The 15,424-nt window shown below is 47.9% G+C and overlaps 9 protein-coding genes; 7 read left to right on the forward strand and 2 right to left on the reverse strand.

The window, feature by feature from the left end:
- The first annotated feature begins 35 nt into the window (after nt 1-35).
- On the forward strand, nt 36-3,254 carry CNAG_01099 (cleavage and polyadenylation specificity factor subunit 2). XM_012193924.1 has 7 exons: nt 36-377; nt 422-741; nt 802-1,074; nt 1,123-1,763; nt 1,810-2,436; nt 2,485-2,673; nt 2,724-3,254. Exons 1-7 carry the CDS (start codon nt 208-210, stop codon nt 3,201-3,203), a joined length of 2,700 nt encoding a protein of 899 aa, XP_012049314.1. The 5' UTR covers nt 36-207; the 3' UTR covers nt 3,204-3,254.
- Nucleotides 3,255-3,451: 197 nt separating this feature from the next.
- Nucleotides 3,452-6,111, forward strand: CNAG_01098 (pre-rRNA-processing protein IPI1). XM_012193923.1 has 5 exons: nt 3,452-3,557; nt 3,608-3,680; nt 3,740-4,044; nt 4,106-4,633; nt 4,680-6,111. Exons 1-5 carry the CDS (start codon nt 3,510-3,512, stop codon nt 5,880-5,882), a joined length of 2,157 nt encoding a protein of 718 aa, XP_012049313.1. The 5' UTR covers nt 3,452-3,509; the 3' UTR covers nt 5,883-6,111.
- A 3-nt stretch (nt 6,112-6,114) lies between these two features.
- On the forward strand, nt 6,115-7,990 carry CNAG_01097 (short-chain dehydrogenase/reductase SDR). XM_012193922.1 has 7 exons: nt 6,115-6,371; nt 6,467-6,677; nt 6,764-6,984; nt 7,034-7,089; nt 7,143-7,357; nt 7,404-7,485; nt 7,545-7,990. The coding sequence occupies exons 1-7, from the start codon at nt 6,316-6,318 to the stop codon at nt 7,697-7,699; spliced, it is 996 nt and encodes a 331-aa protein (XP_012049312.1). The 5' UTR covers nt 6,115-6,315; the 3' UTR covers nt 7,700-7,990.
- CNAG_01096 (hypothetical protein) lies at nt 7,590-9,003 on the reverse strand. Its single transcript, XM_012193921.1, has 4 exons — nt 8,655-9,003; nt 8,483-8,596; nt 8,223-8,429; nt 7,590-8,168 (listed from the first exon to the last, which is right to left on the reverse strand). The coding sequence occupies exons 1-4, from the start codon at nt 8,746-8,748 to the stop codon at nt 7,765-7,767; spliced, it is 819 nt and encodes a 272-aa protein (XP_012049311.1). The 5' UTR covers nt 8,749-9,003; the 3' UTR covers nt 7,590-7,764.
- Nucleotides 8,999-10,869, forward strand: CNAG_01095 (BEM46 family protein). XM_012193671.1 has 9 exons: nt 8,999-9,129; nt 9,174-9,282; nt 9,350-9,564; nt 9,620-9,665; nt 9,723-9,804; nt 9,865-9,899; nt 9,969-10,042; nt 10,094-10,156; nt 10,215-10,869. Exons 1-9 carry the CDS (start codon nt 9,094-9,096, stop codon nt 10,629-10,631), a joined length of 1,077 nt encoding a protein of 358 aa, XP_012049061.1. The 5' UTR covers nt 8,999-9,093; the 3' UTR covers nt 10,632-10,869.
- Nucleotides 10,870-10,897: 28 nt separating this feature from the next.
- Nucleotides 10,898-12,621, forward strand: CNAG_01094 (pre-mRNA-splicing factor CWC25). XM_012193920.1 has 4 exons: nt 10,898-11,108; nt 11,171-11,486; nt 11,536-11,781; nt 11,835-12,621. The coding sequence occupies exons 1-4, from the start codon at nt 11,086-11,088 to the stop codon at nt 12,552-12,554; spliced, it is 1,305 nt and encodes a 434-aa protein (XP_012049310.1). The 5' UTR covers nt 10,898-11,085; the 3' UTR covers nt 12,555-12,621.
- A 167-nt stretch (nt 12,622-12,788) lies between these two features.
- Nucleotides 12,789-14,032, forward strand: CNAG_01093 (hypothetical protein). XM_012193672.1 has 3 exons: nt 12,789-13,106; nt 13,161-13,574; nt 13,645-14,032. The coding sequence occupies exons 1-3, from the start codon at nt 13,089-13,091 to the stop codon at nt 13,924-13,926; spliced, it is 714 nt and encodes a 237-aa protein (XP_012049062.1). The 5' UTR covers nt 12,789-13,088; the 3' UTR covers nt 13,927-14,032.
- Nucleotides 13,956-15,061, reverse strand: CNAG_01092 (hypothetical protein). XM_012193673.1 has 3 exons: nt 14,752-15,061; nt 14,294-14,687; nt 13,956-14,231 (listed from the first exon to the last, which is right to left on the reverse strand). Exons 1-3 carry the CDS (start codon nt 15,016-15,018, stop codon nt 14,020-14,022), a joined length of 873 nt encoding a protein of 290 aa, XP_012049063.1. The 5' UTR covers nt 15,019-15,061; the 3' UTR covers nt 13,956-14,019.
- A 98-nt stretch (nt 15,062-15,159) lies between these two features.
- The window catches only part of CNAG_01091 (U5 small nuclear ribonucleoprotein component), a 3,789-nt gene continuing 3,524 nt past the window's right edge, over nt 15,160-15,424 (forward strand). The window contains exons 1-2 of the mRNA XM_012193919.1: nt 15,160-15,336; nt 15,390-15,424. The exon at nt 15,390-15,424 is cut by the window's right edge and continues 368 nt beyond it. Of these exons, the coding sequence (XP_012049309.1) occupies nt 15,315-15,336; nt 15,390-15,424 (57 nt within the window). The 5' untranslated portion in view covers nt 15,160-15,314. The remainder of the gene's footprint in view (nt 15,337-15,389) is intronic.

Genomic DNA, 15,424 nt, shown 5'->3' on the forward strand with positions numbered 1-15,424 from the left:
GTGGAATCCGGCGAGAAGACTGCAATTCGCGACAGTGTGTCGACCCTTTTAACCTCGATTGCCATATTTTTTGCAGAACATCTATATATCCATACTTCGTCACGGTCACATTTCTTCCGGCCTCTACCACCTAATCACTACATAGGGATTAACGGAGATTAACCAGCAGCCTTCTCCTTAGCTGTCCTCCGTGAGAAAGCTCGAAAAATGATTACTCTCACGCCGCTTTCTGCCTCTGCCGCCGAAACATCGCCTTCCGAACCGATATGCTATCTGCTCGAACTTGACGATGCCCGGATATTGTTGGACATGGGGCAAAGAGACTATCGTGCGAGTGCTCAGCAAAGTAGCTGGGACTATGAAGAAGCGGTGCGGGAGTAAGTCTGCGAAACGATGTTTGAGCAGCGTTGACCTATTGTAGTCTGGCGCCGACTCTGTCTCTCGTTTTGTTGTCTCATTCCTCGTCTAATTATCTGTCTCTCTATCCGTATGCCCGGGCAAGATGGGGTCTCACTTGCCCGGTATATGCCACTCAGCCAACGGTAGAGATGGGGCGTGTTGTATGTCTCGCCGAAGCTGAAAGTTGGAGAGCAGAGTGCCCTGTAGAATCTGAAGATGTTGCAGAAGATGATGGGAGTAAGAAGCCCCTCAAGGGGCCGTTCGTTCCTACAGTCGAAGAGGTTCATGAGGCGTTTGACTGGATTAAAGCTGTCAGGTATAGTCAGCCTCTACACCTCGGTGGTCAGTATTTCAAAAGTCTTTTAAGGGAAGCAAGTGCTTATATGCTATCATGCTGTTCAGGCGATTTTTCCCATCTTCTTCTCACCCCTTTTGCCTCTGGGCATACACTTGGTGGAAGTCTTTTCAAAATACGATCCCCCACATCCGGTACAGTTCTCTATGCCGTTGGCGTCAATCACACAAGCGAAAGACATTTGGATGGGATGGTAGGAGTGCAGAATGGGCCTACAGGCTACGCCGACGGAGTCTTGCGTCCTGACCTTTTAATTGCGGAAGGAGGCCGAAGTATGGTTGTCAATCCAAAGCGAAAAGAACGCGAGGCAGCGCTCATAGGTACGTATAAATATTATCCTACGATAAATTATTCTGAATGTCAATTAGATACGATCACTTCTACCCTTGAATCAAATCATTCTGTACTCCTTCCGGTGGACCCATCACCTCGTCTTCTCGAGCTTATGATCCTTCTTGATCAGCATTGGACATTCAAACGCACGCCAAAAGTCAAGCAACAACGATACAATGAGCCACCTGCCGATCTCTGGCCTTATCCATTGTGCATTGTCAGTAAAACTGCTCAGGACATGGTAGCCTTTGCAAGGAGTTTGATAGACTGGATGGGAGGTGTGGTCAAGGACAGCGCTGGTGATATGGTGGATGTGGGTAGAGGGAAAAGGGCAAGAGGAGCACGGATGGCTCTTGGCTCGGAGTATGGAGTGTTGGATTTTCGACACGTCCTATTCTTTCTAAACACTACCGACTTACTTCAAACATATCCGCTAACACGTCCCAAGCTCGTCCTTGCCGTGCCACCGACTATGTCTCATGGTCCTTCACGCTTTCTTTTCACAGCGATGGCAAATACAGAAGGAAATGTCATCATGCTTACCGGCCGCAGCGAGGAACAGACGCTGGCAAGGGATCTGTACAATCGTTGGGAGAGATCCCAGACGGCAGGAAGCAAGTGGGGAGAGGGTAAAATTGGCCATTTAACTCGACTCGAGGGCAAATTGCAAGTTGAAGTAAGTGCAATTCCCGTCTAATAGAATTTTACTGAGGCCAATATAGGTGGATTCCAAGGTTCCCCTCTCTGGTGCCGAGCTTGAGGCGCATGTGGAGTCAGAGCGTTTGCAAAAGGAAAAGGAAGCCGCTCACAAGGCCGCTGTAGATCGTTCTCGACGTATGCTTGAGGCTGATGATTTGGAATCCGACTCGGACTCTGAATCCGAGGCTGACGGCCATACTGGTGGTATAACCGTCAGACGGACCGAGGGTGCCAATGCTTACGCTGGTGATGGGGAGGATGTCAGAACCATGAGTTTTGACATCTATGTTAAAGGTCAACAAATGAGAAGTGGAAGGGGCGCAGAGATGGCGAGATTCAGAATGTTTCCGTTCGTTGAGCGTAAAGGACGCAAGATCGACCAGTTTGGTGAAGGTCTTGACATCGGCCAATGGATGCGCAAGGGACGAGAAATCGCTGAAGAAGGAGAGACGGAGGAAGTAAGGGAAGCGAAGAAAAGAAAGGAAGAGGAAGAGGAAAAAGCGAAGCAAGCACCGGAACCGCCCAGCAAATATGTGAGCGAAAAGGTGGGAGTTGAAATGAAGGCTATGATCGGTTTCGTAGATATGGAAGGGTTGCATGATGGACAAAGTATCAAGACCATTATTTCAGACCTGCAGCCGCGAAAATTGGTATGTCGTATTTGCGTTTTGCTGTTTCACTCTAACATGCTTCACCAGATTATCGTGCGGTCATCCAAAGAATCTACGCGGGACCTCATATCCTTCTTAGGCAGCGCCACAGGGTTCACGAAGGAAATATTTAGCCCATCGCTAACCGAAGAGATCAAAATTGGTGAACACGTGCAATCATATTCTCTGACCCTTGGTGACAGCATATCCTCTGCTTTGGCAAAGAAATGGTCTGACGTGAGTCTTCACCAATCAAAGACAGTGGCAAAAAGCTAACAGTCATCTAGTTTGAGGGATATGAGGTGACGTTCGTGGATGGCAAGATTGTTCTTCCTGCCGGATCCACAATTCCAATTCTCGAAACCCCCTCCCTTGTTGGCCCCCTGGTTAAGACTGAAGCTGAGGGAGATGATGCCGAAGATGAAGCCAAACCATCGGCTGAAGAACTCGCAGCTGCTTCCGCATCGCCTATCTCATCATCTGTTCCCTTGCCCTTACCAACCTCAACGTTCATCGGGGACCTGCGTCTTGCCCGACTGAAGCATCGGCTATCTCTCCTCAATCCTCCTATACCGGCAGAGTTTGCAGGTGAAGGTGTACTTGTTTGTGGTCCTGGGATAGCTCAAGAAGCACAAGGGGCAGCAAGCGTAGTCTCAGTCCGGAAGATTGGAGAAGGCAAGATTGTCTTGGAAGGATGTATAGGTAGAGTGTACGTAGAAGTTAGAAAAGCGTTGTACGGGGGTCTGGCAAGAGTAGATGCTGCGTAGTTGCATCCAAGCCTCTCATATTTACAGATGCATTATTTTGTCCATTCATCCGCCGGTGCATCCTTCGCCGAGTAGCTGAGCTCGTCGAAATATTGCAAGAAGCCTACGACTCTAAGCAGCTAAAAAGATTAATTATTAGAGCCCGTTAAATAACACGAGCGACAAGAAATAAACGTGATCACGTGACTTGCATCAAAGTTCAAAATCATGCACTCACTACGTTCTTCGTTCATTCTTCGACGGCAGATACTAGTATAACCAGTTTAACTTCGCCGTGTTCGTGCAACTCCAGGAGAGAATTATAGTATGCCCAAAGCCACAAGAAAAAAGAAGGAAAAGCAGGCCGATTTTGTCGTATGTAAATTTCATGTCTTCCGTTCCCATAAAATTGACCCAGAGAGCAGAAAGCCAAACTCAAACTTGGTAAGGGCAAGAAGCAGGCTTCGAACACTACCGATACATCCTTCAAAGCGAGATGTAAGTCAATGATTTCTCATTATATGGCGCTCAGTAATACTTAACATGGAATGGTTCAGCGATTGCACTCCCCGGCCAAGAGGCTCTCAATCGAGCACTTCAAATTTCTGAAGGCGCTGGTCCATCTGAACCGACCACTGCCAATGGTTTGACTCTAGAGGATATCTTTATTCGTCTCAGGCATCCGAACTCCGTTGTCCGGAAGGAGGCATTGGGTGGACTGAGAGAAATATTGCAAGTAGACGTGAGCAGGGAAGTCGGCAAAGTCTTGAGAGCATTGGGGGGATTGGTCGCAGATGACGATGTTGCCGTGAGGAAAGGTTTACTAGGGCTTTTGGATTGGTATCTGGCCCATCTCTCTCAAGTAAGTAATGGTTGATATCCCTTTGCGACTATTGCTCTTCGCAAATGCTAACTTGCGCCAGTCGGTTCTATCCCCTCATCTTCCCCTTCTCGTTCTTCAAGCATCTTCCGCCCTCTCTCACATTTTCCCCGAGATTAGACTTGATGCCTGCAAGCTTGTACACCTAATGCTCCAATATGTTCCGAACCATGTTGTCTCCTCTTGGCCGTACGAATCGTCTAACATTCTTGAAGGTCTCCGTCTTGCTGTCGGGCTTGGTGGCGAGAAAGGAGTGCATTCGCAGATCGGAAGACTGACCGGCGGTGCAAAACTTGTGACGATGAAAGCAATGCGAGAATTTGTGAGAATAGGGTTAGAAAACGGTATGGCCCAAAAATGGGGCGAACGGTATCTGGAGGAGAGACAGAGTAGCAGGGAAAAATTCGAAGTGGTGAAGGAAGAATCTGGCTTAGAAAATGTGCAATTTGAAGGTTGGCTTGTAAGCGCCAGAATCTCAAAGCTGGAAGGTGATGGAGATGCTTGGGAGCTGGGGAGGTTGGGATCGTCAGGGGGCAAGGGCGACGAGGAAGGTGTGGTCAGCGTTCTCTCAGTACGTGACCACTCAAATAATTTCTAGATAGGCTAATTTGTTGCAGCAATTATATATTCAACTCCACCCCCTTCTTTTATCTACCTTCCTTGAAAACGCCCCTACTGCCTTCTCATCTTCAGCGGCTTCGTTTACTCCAACTTCCGAAGATATATCATTAGCGCTCTGTGTCATGACTGCATCTTTAACTGAGCTGCTCGCCGATGCGATCTTAACCCGCGCAACACCGGACGCAAATACTCCAGAACTCAGGCAGGTGAAAAGTTGCATTTCAGATTTTCATCGACGTATGACTGGATGGTTTCCTTTCAATTCTCGTACGACCCAGACACCTTCAGGAGTTACGCCGGGTTTTGAACTCTCATTGGCGTACGCTAGACTGGCTGTCCTTCTAGCCCCACGGCCTGTCGATTTGAAATTCACCAAACACTCAACGAAGCGCGGGAAAGAGGTTGGCTGGAGAGAGAGAGTCAAGGCCACTGAAGAAGCTTGGAAAACGATGAGGGAAGCGAAAGGGAAGGGCAAAATCGGACAGAATCAATGGGCCATGGAGGAGGTAGCGGACTGGGTTGTCGAAGTTCTGGCACCCAAAAAGGATGTCCTTGCACCTTCCCTAACCCCTGAAGCGTACTCAGCCCTTTTACCTATAGTTTGGGCTCTTCTCGCTCAACCACCTTCTTGTCTACCATCGAATGACGCCGACATTCCCTCTCACGTCGGGTCTGCTTTCATCGCCCATCTGATCCGCCAAGGGTCTTCTTCTCCCATTCGTGACATTGGTGAAGAGTTCCTCATTGCTCTCATTCTGGTGCACGAGAAGAAGTACCCAATTTTGCCTTTCTACATTGTGCCTCAGTCACCTTTACGTTCAATGATCAAGGGTTGGTTTGAAGGAATTCCAAAGACTCTTTTTGAATTGGGAATAAAAAACGAAAGCGCGTCTGAAAGACTCTTACGCTTTCTTCTTATAGTTGGTTCAAGAGGCGAAGGTGCATATGAGCAACCATATAGCCTGATTGATCCTACAACTTTCCCCAGCCTGACACCTAAACTTGCGCCATTTTGGCATCTCCAGCACCCTTCGAAGGGCTCGATTCCAGGCGCATGGACAAAGTTTAACAATGGAGAGGTAAAACGACTAGGTCTGGACGTAGCCATGGTGTGGAAACAATGGAACGGGGTTAGGCTAAGTGATGCCATCGGAAGGGTCTGCGGGCATGACCAATGGGGAGCTTACTGGAGAAGGTAGCGCTACATCGTCGCATCTCATATGTATGATTATTGTACCTGTACTTATACGACATTCCAGGGCACATACAATTACCGCGGAGTCCGAGCAGTGTGTATAAATAGCGAGGGGAAAGATTCCTGTAAATCTTAATTATCGTGTAGTATTATTGCTTAGTATCATCGTAGTACGCGATTTTGACAGCATACTATTAGGGAAGGTCACGATGCGATTTTTTTCTTAATCGGTTCTTCCCAATTGGTGCCTTAAGCTTCTTCGCCATCTACGATTAGATGACGTAATTACCAGAGGTAGTTATTACTTCGTCAGCCGGATGCTTCGGATCGCCGCCGAGAGATTGACGGGTAGAGGATGATAGACTGCACTGTATTTCTGGGCGAGTAGAAGAGTTGCTCTTTAGGTCACTGAGTTACTGCGAACAGAAATTGTAGATATGGCCAGCTCGGAAGTGCTTCACCCCAAAGCCGTGGCAGTAATAACAGGCGCTGCGTACGTCTTACTCCCACATATTCCGTCCTTGCGCAATAGAGAGAGATTCACAACCCACCGCTCAAACATCCCAAGGCTGATCTAGTCAATGATAGGTCAGGTATTGGTTTGGCTGCCGCCCTTCGTTATGCCAAAGAAGGAGCGTCAATTGTTCTTGTAGATATTGATCCAGCCGCTCTTGACCCAGCGGTGGAAAAGGTTAAAAACGTAGAAGGTGTTGGCACCGTGTTTGGTGTAAGAGTGGATGTGGGGAATATTAAAGAAGTGGCCAGCCTGCGGGATCGGGTTTTGGAGGAGTTTGGCGAGGTGAGTTGAGTAGTGTCGCAGGCTCCAAAACTTCAATCGGTAGCCGCAGGGTCGGGGAATGTGGGATGCTAATACCATAAGGATAGGTTCACATTCTTATGGCCAACGCTGGAACTTCTACTCAGGCTCCTACCTTCTCTTTGGGAACACCCTTGGAGGAGCTTCAGTCGCACTGGAACAAAGTTCTCAATACCAACTTCTTTGGTGTTTTAAACACGGCCCAGGCTTTCGCTCCGTTCATGGTAAAGCAGGAAAATTCAAGTGTTATCGTCATCACTGGGAGCAAACAGGGCATCACTTGCCCCCCGTGAGTGTTGTGTACGGCAAAGAATGAGTTTTAGCTGAAGATATGACAGTGGCAACGCGGGCTACAACGTTTCCAAAGCGGCTGTCAAGGTCTATGCCGAACAGCGTAAGTAAAAGCAGCATACAAAAAGAGCTGTTGGCAAGCTCACTATTCTCTAGTCTCTCATGAATTGCGCTCAGATCCCGATAGTCGCTGCACTGCCCATCTCTTCATCCCTGGCTGGGTTTTCACTAGTCTCACGGGCGCCAACAACATCGGGGCCACGAAACCACCTGGCGCTTGGACACCAGAGCAAACCGTAGACTACATGGTTGATAAAGTGTTTGGAGAGGGAGACTTCTATGTTATTTGCCCTGATAACGAAACCTCTACGGTGAGTTGGATCTGGAGGTGACGGACAAGCCTGATCAAGGAAATAGTCTTTGGACAAGGCGAGAATCCAGTGGAGCATGGACGATGTCATTCAGAACCGACCTGCTCTATCTAGGTGGCATCCTAGCTGTGAGTACTGTGGTTCAGAGACCGCCTTGCAAGGCGCTGATAACCCCATGCTATAACAGATAAGGCTCGCTTTGAAGATTTTATTCAATCGAAACAGGGTTTAGCGGCTCGAAGCCGCAGCCGTGGTCGGCCTGCCCAACGCGATGGTTCTCAGGTACCATCAGTGATATCTATCCCTTCTGAGACTGACTTGTTGGCTTTCCGCCGTAATTGAGCAACTACTGCAGATGATTAACACGACATATCATTTGTGAAGCCTCTAATCAGACATGCATAGGATTATGCAGGCCGTTGTTGCTGCTTTTGGGCCCACTCGTACATCCTCATTTCTTCCTCAGCAATCTCTTTCAATCTTTTATCTACGTCCGCTCTCTTTTTCTCCAGTGTTGCGAGATATTCTTCGTTACTGAGCTTTCGTACTGGTAGTATTTTGGTAAAACTTGACATCATGCGCTCCGGTAACGATGGTGAGGTCGGATCAGGAGCGGGCGTGGATGATTTCAAAGCGTCAAATGTAGCGGTTGGTTCGTGTTCAGAAGGAGCAGTATCGAGCGAGGACATCTTGGCTTGGCTTTTGGCGAGATAGCTTAATCGCATAACGCGTAGTTGATTGGCTGACGCCTGCAAAGCGGAAGTGATCAACGCAGAAGTAAACGCGGCCTTGCCAAACGTTGCACGTCCTCCTATAATGCCAGGCTTAGCTAACTCCTTAGTAATAGTAATTGAAAATGCCTCACGAAAAGCCGCAGATAGCGCTCCACCAGTCAAGGCTCCGGCAAGAGCTGAATCCAATACCCTGTCTGTCCGCATCTGTCCTATTGAGACGACCTGCGGCAGTTTGCTGCGTTGTTTCTCGCTTAACTGGAGTTCCAGTAGGCGTCTAGAATGGGATGGCGTGGCTTCAATAATAAGCAGCAAGGGAGAGACGAGATATTCCCGAACAGCTAATAAATCCTGTCAGGCAGTTGTGTGGGGAGCGGTAGCACGAAATTCTCACTGAAAAAAGCCAAGCCAGCGATGGACATATTTATGGTCATGTTGGTACCCAATGTGTATGGATTTTTGGACTGGAGCGCTCCAATTGAGGCTCCAGTGATAGCACCAAAAGTACCTGTAGATGATTGGGTCAATTTCGAAGCAAAAATCACATCACAGGGGGAGAAACGAACCTGTTGCCAGTATACCTTTAAGGACGAAGAGGGGAGAAGCAGAATCAAAGGGGTAGAGGAATGGACTGTTGGATGCGGAGTCTTTGGAGGTCATTGAGGGCTTAGTTTTAGGTTACTGTGTATAGTAGGTATGGATGTCTTTGAACGAAGGAGCCAGGAAGGTTTTGAGTATCAACAAGAGCGATTTCGGAAGTGGTATCCGTTGTAGCCTGCTGCTAATAAAGAAGAACATCAAATTAGGTGGAGGTTGTGCGGAGATAGTCTCAGCTCCGTTGCACGGGACGCTGACACTGACTGCTGTTCATCGCGGTGCGTGGTAATGACGATGGCGGAATATATTAAGGTGATAATTGAAGAACAAAGCCTGACGAATGAAGCGTATGCCAACATCCAATAGTTTAGTATACCTCTCTATTGCTAAAAATTCGTACCTGCCATCATGATATCCTCAAACGCAGCTCTCACCGTTGCCAAGGTCGGGCTCTTTCTGGCTACCAGGTCAAGCTTACAGTGATGTAGTATGCTTTGGGTGCATCCGTTACGGCTACAATATTGGCAATAGGTGGTTTGTGGTACTTCCAGAGAAGCCTTATCTATCCTTCCGGATTTCCAGAAGGATCTAGGATTGGTAAGTATTAACCAAAGTTCAATTTGGCAGATGGTTAAGCTGATGTTGATATCGAACACAACTTCAGTCGTCCCTAAACCGATCGAAGTGGGATGCCCATATGAAGATGTAACACTCACTTGCTCAGATGGAGTTAAAATCAAAGCCTACGTAATTATGGCTAGAAGAAAACCATTGATGGTGTCTGAATTGAGGGGACTTTCCCTGGCTGAACGAAAAGAGAGAGCACAGATGGAAATGGAGGCCTGGGCACAAGAGATGGGTGATGAAAAAGCCATCGAAGTGAGTCAAGATCCTTATATTGATGATCATTGGCCATAATAACAGCTGGTGGCAGTACTCTAAGTCAAGGCCAACGATCGTTATATTCCATGCCAACGCAGGTAAGACACCAAGACCCGGCCAGCGACATGAGCTGATCTATTGATTCATATGAATAGGTAACATGGGTCACCGTGTTCCATTAGCCAGACATTTCAACGTCGACTTTAGATGTAATGTATTCATGTTAAGCTACAGAGGGTAGGTTGAGGATGTTATAGGACACCCAGGACGAGGCTTACTTCTTATTTCTTACCATAGATACGGTCATTCGGAAGGAAAGCCATCCGAGTCTGGTAAGTTGCTCTCCTGTTGTATAATGCAGAAAATAAATGACATAAAACACTGTCATCATATCTACTTAGGCCTCCAAATCGATATCCAGACAGCAATGAAGTACGTTCAAGCTCACCCTATCCTCGGGCAGACAAAGATCATTGTATGTATATCATTGGGGCGGTTCTTTCGTTCAGAAGCTCACGACGCACAGCTTTACGGGCAATCACTTGGTGGTGCCGCCTGCTTTTACGCCACAAGTAAACATCGTGATGCTGTAAGCGTCTTTAGGCTATCAGCTGCCTATAACTGTATACTGAAGGTACTTCTTGCAGGTGGCCGGAGTCATTGTTGAGAATACCATGCTTTCTTTCAAGACCCTCGTTCCCCTCATCATGCCTCAGATCCCAAGGTTTCTCTTACCGATTCTCCTAACGGAGCACTGGGATGCCCATAAAACCGTCCCACTCATCCCCTCCACGACTCCTATCCTTTTCCTGGTTGGTAAGCGAGATACGCTTGTCAAAGCCGAACAAATGCTGGCGCTTCGTAAGCTCCGTGATTCAGGAAGAACAAGATGGCGAGAGTTTGATGGAGAGCATAACGATACTTGTTTGCAGCCAGGATATTGGGAGGAAATTGGAAAATGGTTAAGGGAAGAGATAGAGGATGATGGGGTGGAAGTCCTTGATCAGAACGACAGAGGGGAAAAGAATTCACTGAAAGCCACAACAGAAGACGCGACATTGTAGGGATATTGGTTACGAACTATAGGGGTGACGACACGTTTTCGCAGTTGCAGTCAACCGCTCACGGGTGTAATCTTTGGGAGTCCCGACACAGCAGCGGTATCCTGTCATCGTTACAAATGAACATGCAGTACTACATTTTCTCCTCTTCTTTCCCTACAAAGGATATAAATAAATAGTTAATTAACAATGAAGCGGCGGCTTCCGCTCTTGGGCATATTATTAATAAGTATTAGGTAACACTTATTAACTATTTATTACGTTTCGTCAGCCATTATGCCGCCGCCACTCTACCGTGAACTGTCTCACTGTCACCGGCCACATTCTCGACTTCATTTCCGTCTCTTTGCTTCTATACCTTTTCCTTATTTCACCTTGCCATCTACCGGGGACCCTCGTCTTGATCAAATTTATTTACTATCGTCTCGGACGCTAACCTCACAAGACAGTTTCAGCAATGGGTGGTGGCGATCTTAACATGTGAGTGCATTTAGATTGTACTCCGCGAGCAGATTTTTTGCTGACCCTTTATTCAATAATAGGAAAAAGTCCTGGCACCCGGTGCTCTTGGTCAATCAGGAGCGTGTCTGGAAAGCCGAAAAAGCTGCCAATGAAGAAAAGAAAATGCTTGCGCAGCTGCGCAAAGAGCGTGAAGAGGAGCGCCAACTTGAAGAGCTGCATCGTCTCCAAGAAGCTTCGACTGGCAAGAAAAGGGTTGAGAAGCTCGATTGGATGTATGCTGCTCCAAGCACAGAGGGTGGAGCCCTTGGGGGAGCTAGGATTGGCGAGAGAGATATGGAGGAATACTTGCTGGGGAAAAAGAGAGTTGATGAAGTGTTGGGGCAGGGTGACAAGAATGTGGGTAAACATCTGTTCTAGATCCCGCTGAGCTAATATCGTGTATAAGATCGGAGCGGCTAGTAGAGAATTCATAGCCCTTCAGAATGCCAACACGGCGCGAGACACAGCGGCGAAAATTAGAGAAGACCCTCTGCTTGCCATCAAAAAACAGGAACAAGCTGCTCTGGCAGCCCTGATGAACCGGCCTGATATCAGGAAGCAACTTAGGGCAGCCAAAAAGGCCAAAGAAACAAATGGGCAGGAAGGAGAAACTAAGGAAGAACGAAAAGCCAGGAAAAGAGCAGAAAAAGAAGTAAGCGAGTCTAAGTCTTTACATGAGTCTAAACGCTAAAGCGTCTTATGCAGGAGCGACGAAAGTCCAAACATCGGTACCACGACTCCCCTTCACCCTCTTCCGATTACTACGACGATCGTTATCGTAGACGTCATCGTGACTCTTACAATTCTCGAGACCGAGATAATCGACGGACTTACCGAGATCGCTCAGACCGCTCACGGACTCGGTCTGAATCACCCAAAAGGGGAAAAAAGGAGAAGGACTACTCCAGTAAAGATAAAGATTATCGAAGAAGGGATGACACAACGAGGGGGTCTTTCGATGAGAGTCTTGAAAAGGATGAAGGAAACCGGTGGCCCCATGGATCCGATGGATACAGGAAGAGTGATCATCGTGATGACCGTTTCCGCGAGCGGCAGCGGGATGACTACATCCCTCCTCCCCGATATTTTTCTCACAATTATTCAACTCCTTACGTTCGGCCACCATCGCCACCTCCATTTTCTGCAGCAGCTCCTGTAAACCGCAACACAAGTACTCTCGAAGATCAACGCGCCGCTCGATTGGCCGCTATGTCTGCATCTGCTGACGAACTCTATTCCAGCCGATCCAAATCACTTGCTGCGCGTGCTGAAGAGGAGCGTCGAGAGCAACAGAGAGATGAAAAAATGAGGCAGAAATATGGCAAAGAACAAGCCAGTGCAAACTTTTTCAGTCAACAAAGCCAATTGGGGTTGGGTGAAGCCTTGCAGAGAAGAGGAGGCAAGGGATTGTTAAAAGATATTTAGCATGTGTTGTATCGGTGATGAAACAGCATGTACGATTCTATCTAGATGTAACAGCATCAAAATGATCCGTCGATTTGACTTCGTGAATAAAAAAGTAAAAAATATCGCCAATACGTACGCGATCGTGTCGGTACGTATAGCGATGAATAAGTATGATCATTTGCAATTATAACACGTACAGCTTAATCAGTCATAAGTGTTGAAAACTATATATGCCCCTAGCGGGGGTTCAAACACAAATCGAATAAATCTCTCGCCTTTTACTAGAGATATCCGTGTATTTGGTCCGCAAACCCGCGTTCAAATTTGTTCCACACCCATTTCTTTGGGCTTTAAAAATCTTTTTGCTTTTCGGAGCTTTTTTAATTCTGCCTCCACATGTATGTCCGGCCATCGTTGTCAGTTATATGATCTGCCTGGATCTATTCGTTCGTTTACAAGTTATTGTATTTGGTACTCACAATTCATTATCTGTGACAGCTTTTGTACACTTCCCTTCTCCTGCTTTATCAACATTGTGAGTCCAGGTATACAATGACGACCAGCATAACAGTAAGTACTGTTTTTTTCGCCCACAGACTACAAATTAGTGATCAAAGTTATAAGGACGCCCGTCACTCCATACTACACCTTACTCCTGCCTCGACCCTCGCTTTGTCCTTTGACGATCCTCCTGAAACGGGATGGTCTGTCATGCCCGGCTTCGACGAGTCTATTCCTGTACCGTTACACCTGGAACCTCCACGGGGTGACGGGGACGAGATTCTACCCAGCCAACTGCATCCATCTTATCCTCTAGGCAGGCCGACTTATGGGAAGGGCAAAGGTATATCAGGAAAGGCTGGCAGAAAAGTGGGGAATCTTCTTGGGACTGTAGATGCTTGGGGAAAAGGATCGAGAACTGAAGCTGGGGCAGCGGGGGAACCCTGGTGCGGAGGAAGAGGCGAAGTGTGGGGGGAGACTGGGTTGGGGGTTGTTGTAGAAGAAGAAAAGCGGAGAGAAGTGCCTCCCGGAATGGCTGTGCGTTAAGTTCATGCCTCTCTGTGTCTTACTTCCGAGTCTGCGTCTGATGCCGGACAACTGAAAACAGGGCGCCAAACGTCCACCAACCCCGCCACCGCCGTCTCTTAGACCAAACCAACTGCCCCTTCCTCGATCCATTCATCTTAGACACATGCTGGAGCGACAACAAGTACAGGAAGAAATGCAGAGGCCTCAAGAAGGGTTTGATGGTCCGGTGCCAAATGAGACCTATGACGACTCGCACCAGCAGGGCGGAGACGCCGCTGCCGAAGAACAGAGCCATGGAGGCGATATGAGCCGATCGCAAGAGTGGGAAGGAGAAAGCGGAGAGGGAAGCTACCAATCGTAACCAATTGTAAACAAGTGATCTTGTGATAGTGAAATAGCTGCGACGACATGTACATTGCGATATTTGAGCAGATCCATACACTCATGCTACTGATCATTGCCTGTCTACCCCTATCACATTACGAACAACCTCTGGCAAAGACGTCTTGGCGTTTCCTTGCATAGTTGCATTCAACGCTGCAGACCACTCAGCGAGTTGTATGGTTTGATGGTGAGCTTTGGTTGGAATAGCGCTAAGGACAGGAATGGGTGTGTCTGGCAAGTCGGTGAGCAATTGAGAAGCCTCGAGGGGGATGGGGTGACGCGCTATAACATGATGTCAACATGATGCCAGTCTTATACGTCAAGTGAACGACGAATTGACGTACGATTGCCAAAACCAACATTCCTATTAAATGTTTGCCCAATTAATCGCTGCTTGCCGAACATTCCTTCCGGTGAATGGTCCACTACATCTACGACAAGGTGTCTCCTGGGTAGCATAGCCCTTTTCTCCCGGAATTCTCTAACAGGATCAACCCTCTTTGGCCTCTCAGTCCTTTTACTATCTTTAGATGCTCTGTCACGTCTCTGTCGACGTTGGACATCAGGAGGAAGTGCAGACTCGGCAGCTGCGACGAGATCGGGAGAGACACTTTTTGTACGACGTGCACGAGCATTGGGTCGTCGTAAAGGTTCAGGAGAGTCGGAATCAGTGACAGAAAAGAAGTCGGCATCGGTATTAGGGTTGGGAATAGCTCGGTGGCGCCTTTCCCTGCCAGGCTGATTTCATTATCACCTTGTCAGAGGGGAATTTTTCTGAAGTCGACCATAATAAAGCACTAACCTTCCTTGCATCCTTTAGAGTCGATACATTTCTATTTGCGGAATCTGGGACCTCTACTTTTAAGTCCTGGGGAAGGTGTCTCTTTCTGTCACCGTGCGGAGCAAATCCAAGAGCTTCAGCACTTGTGGGGTTGGGAGGAAGCTCCGGAGTCGGTTGAAAAAGGGCTGGACGAGTTGTGTGGAGTGCACGGAGGTTGAGGGGCTTGAAGAGGCTTGTAAGGACTGTCGATCGGGTGGGCATGGTGCTGGACAGTTGCGAAAACAGCATAAACACCCTGGAATAGATATATTCTGTGAAGAACGATCGTCGCAACCAAGAAGAAGCGACATGGGATAAACCCCGAAATCCCCGCTGGCTTTTTTCAGTCACGCGAATCTGATCCCGTTCCATCGAATGGCCTCCCGGTTCCAACAACCTCGAAAGCTTCGGTGACATCCATACAAAATCCATCTTCTCAATCCATCCAATTCGGCTTGCCTGCAGACTGTACTCCTTTCCATAGGAGAACCACTGCAATCCATCGTTTGCCTCTATTTCCATCCCAAAGTTGAAGCAGCCAGAAAATGTCCACAGAAGATTACGACGGTTAGTGTACTTCTCGACGCGAAATGCAACACCACTAACGGGAGGCTTTGTAGAATTTGGTAACTATATCGGAGGTGACCTCGACTCT

The sequence above is a fragment of the Cryptococcus neoformans genome, chromosome 5 (assembly GCF_000149245.1).
Source record: "Cryptococcus neoformans var. grubii H99 chromosome 5, complete sequence".
Taxonomy (NCBI): Eukaryota; Fungi; Basidiomycota; class Tremellomycetes; order Tremellales; family Cryptococcaceae; genus Cryptococcus; species Cryptococcus neoformans.

What these genes read in the sequence shown, in the direction of transcription:
- CNAG_01099 (XM_012193924.1), top strand. Translation starts at nt 208, where the DNA reads ATGATTACTCTCACGCCGCTTTCTGCCTCTGCCGCCGAAACATCGCCT. An exon ending in TATGAAGAAGCGGTGCGGGA is followed by an intron (nt 378 to 421) that starts GTAAGTCTGCGA and finishes GACCTATTGTAG; the next exon opens with TCTGGCGCCGACTCTGTCTC. An exon ending in ACGCGAGGCAGCGCTCATAG is followed by an intron (nt 1,075 to 1,122) that starts GTACGTATAAAT and finishes AATGTCAATTAG; the next exon opens with ATACGATCACTTCTACCCTT.
- CNAG_01098 (XM_012193923.1), top strand. Translation starts at nt 3,510, where the DNA reads ATGCCCAAAGCCACAAGAAAAAAGAAGGAAAAGCAGGCCGATTTTGTC. An exon ending in AAAAGCAGGCCGATTTTGTC is followed by an intron (nt 3,558 to 3,607) that starts GTATGTAAATTT and finishes CCCAGAGAGCAG; the next exon opens with AAAGCCAAACTCAAACTTGG. An exon ending in TACATCCTTCAAAGCGAGAT is followed by an intron (nt 3,681 to 3,739) that starts GTAAGTCAATGA and finishes GGAATGGTTCAG; the next exon opens with CGATTGCACTCCCCGGCCAA.
- CNAG_01097 (XM_012193922.1), top strand. Translation starts at nt 6,316, where the DNA reads ATGGCCAGCTCGGAAGTGCTTCACCCCAAAGCCGTGGCAGTAATAACA. An exon ending in GCAGTAATAACAGGCGCTGC is followed by an intron (nt 6,372 to 6,466) that starts GTACGTCTTACT and finishes AGTCAATGATAG; the next exon opens with GTCAGGTATTGGTTTGGCTG. An exon ending in CAGGGCATCACTTGCCCCCC is followed by an intron (nt 6,985 to 7,033) that starts GTGAGTGTTGTG and finishes AAGATATGACAG; the next exon opens with TGGCAACGCGGGCTACAACG.
- CNAG_01096 (XM_012193921.1), bottom strand. Translation starts at nt 8,748, where the DNA reads ATGACCTCCAAAGACTCCGCATCCAACAGTCCATTCCTCTACCCCTTT. An exon ending in TAAAGGTATACTGGCAACAG is followed by an intron (nt 8,597 to 8,654) that starts GTTCGTTTCTCC and finishes AATCATCTACAG; the next exon opens with GTACTTTTGGTGCTATCACT. An exon ending in CGCTGGCTTGGCTTTTTTCA is followed by an intron (nt 8,430 to 8,482) that starts GTGAGAATTTCG and finishes AGGATTTATTAG; the next exon opens with CTGTTCGGGAATATCTCGTC.
- CNAG_01095 (XM_012193671.1), top strand. Translation starts at nt 9,094, where the DNA reads ATGATATCCTCAAACGCAGCTCTCACCGTTGCCAAG. An exon ending in CAGCTCTCACCGTTGCCAAG is followed by an intron (nt 9,130 to 9,173) that starts GTCGGGCTCTTT and finishes ACAGTGATGTAG; the next exon opens with TATGCTTTGGGTGCATCCGT. An exon ending in CAAGTAAACATCGTGATGCT is followed by an intron (nt 10,157 to 10,214) that starts GTAAGCGTCTTT and finishes TACTTCTTGCAG; the next exon opens with GTGGCCGGAGTCATTGTTGA.
- CNAG_01094 (XM_012193920.1), top strand. Translation starts at nt 11,086, where the DNA reads ATGGGTGGTGGCGATCTTAACAT. An exon ending in GGTGGTGGCGATCTTAACAT is followed by an intron (nt 11,109 to 11,170) that starts GTGAGTGCATTT and finishes ATTCAATAATAG; the next exon opens with GAAAAAGTCCTGGCACCCGG. An exon ending in TGGGGCAGGGTGACAAGAAT is followed by an intron (nt 11,487 to 11,535) that starts GTGGGTAAACAT and finishes ATCGTGTATAAG; the next exon opens with ATCGGAGCGGCTAGTAGAGA.
- CNAG_01093 (XM_012193672.1), top strand. An exon ending in AAGTGCCTCCCGGAATGGCT is followed by an intron (nt 13,575 to 13,644) that starts GTGCGTTAAGTT and finishes AACTGAAAACAG; the next exon opens with GGCGCCAAACGTCCACCAAC.
- CNAG_01092 (XM_012193673.1), bottom strand. Translation starts at nt 15,018, where the DNA reads ATGCTGTTTTCGCAACTGTCCAGCACCATGCCCACCCGATCGACAGTC. An exon ending in CTCTAAAGGATGCAAGGAAG is followed by an intron (nt 14,688 to 14,751) that starts GTTAGTGCTTTA and finishes TAATGAAATCAG; the next exon opens with CCTGGCAGGGAAAGGCGCCA. An exon ending in GAATGTTGGTTTTGGCAATC is followed by an intron (nt 14,232 to 14,293) that starts GTACGTCAATTC and finishes ATCATGTTATAG; the next exon opens with CGCGTCACCCCATCCCCCTC.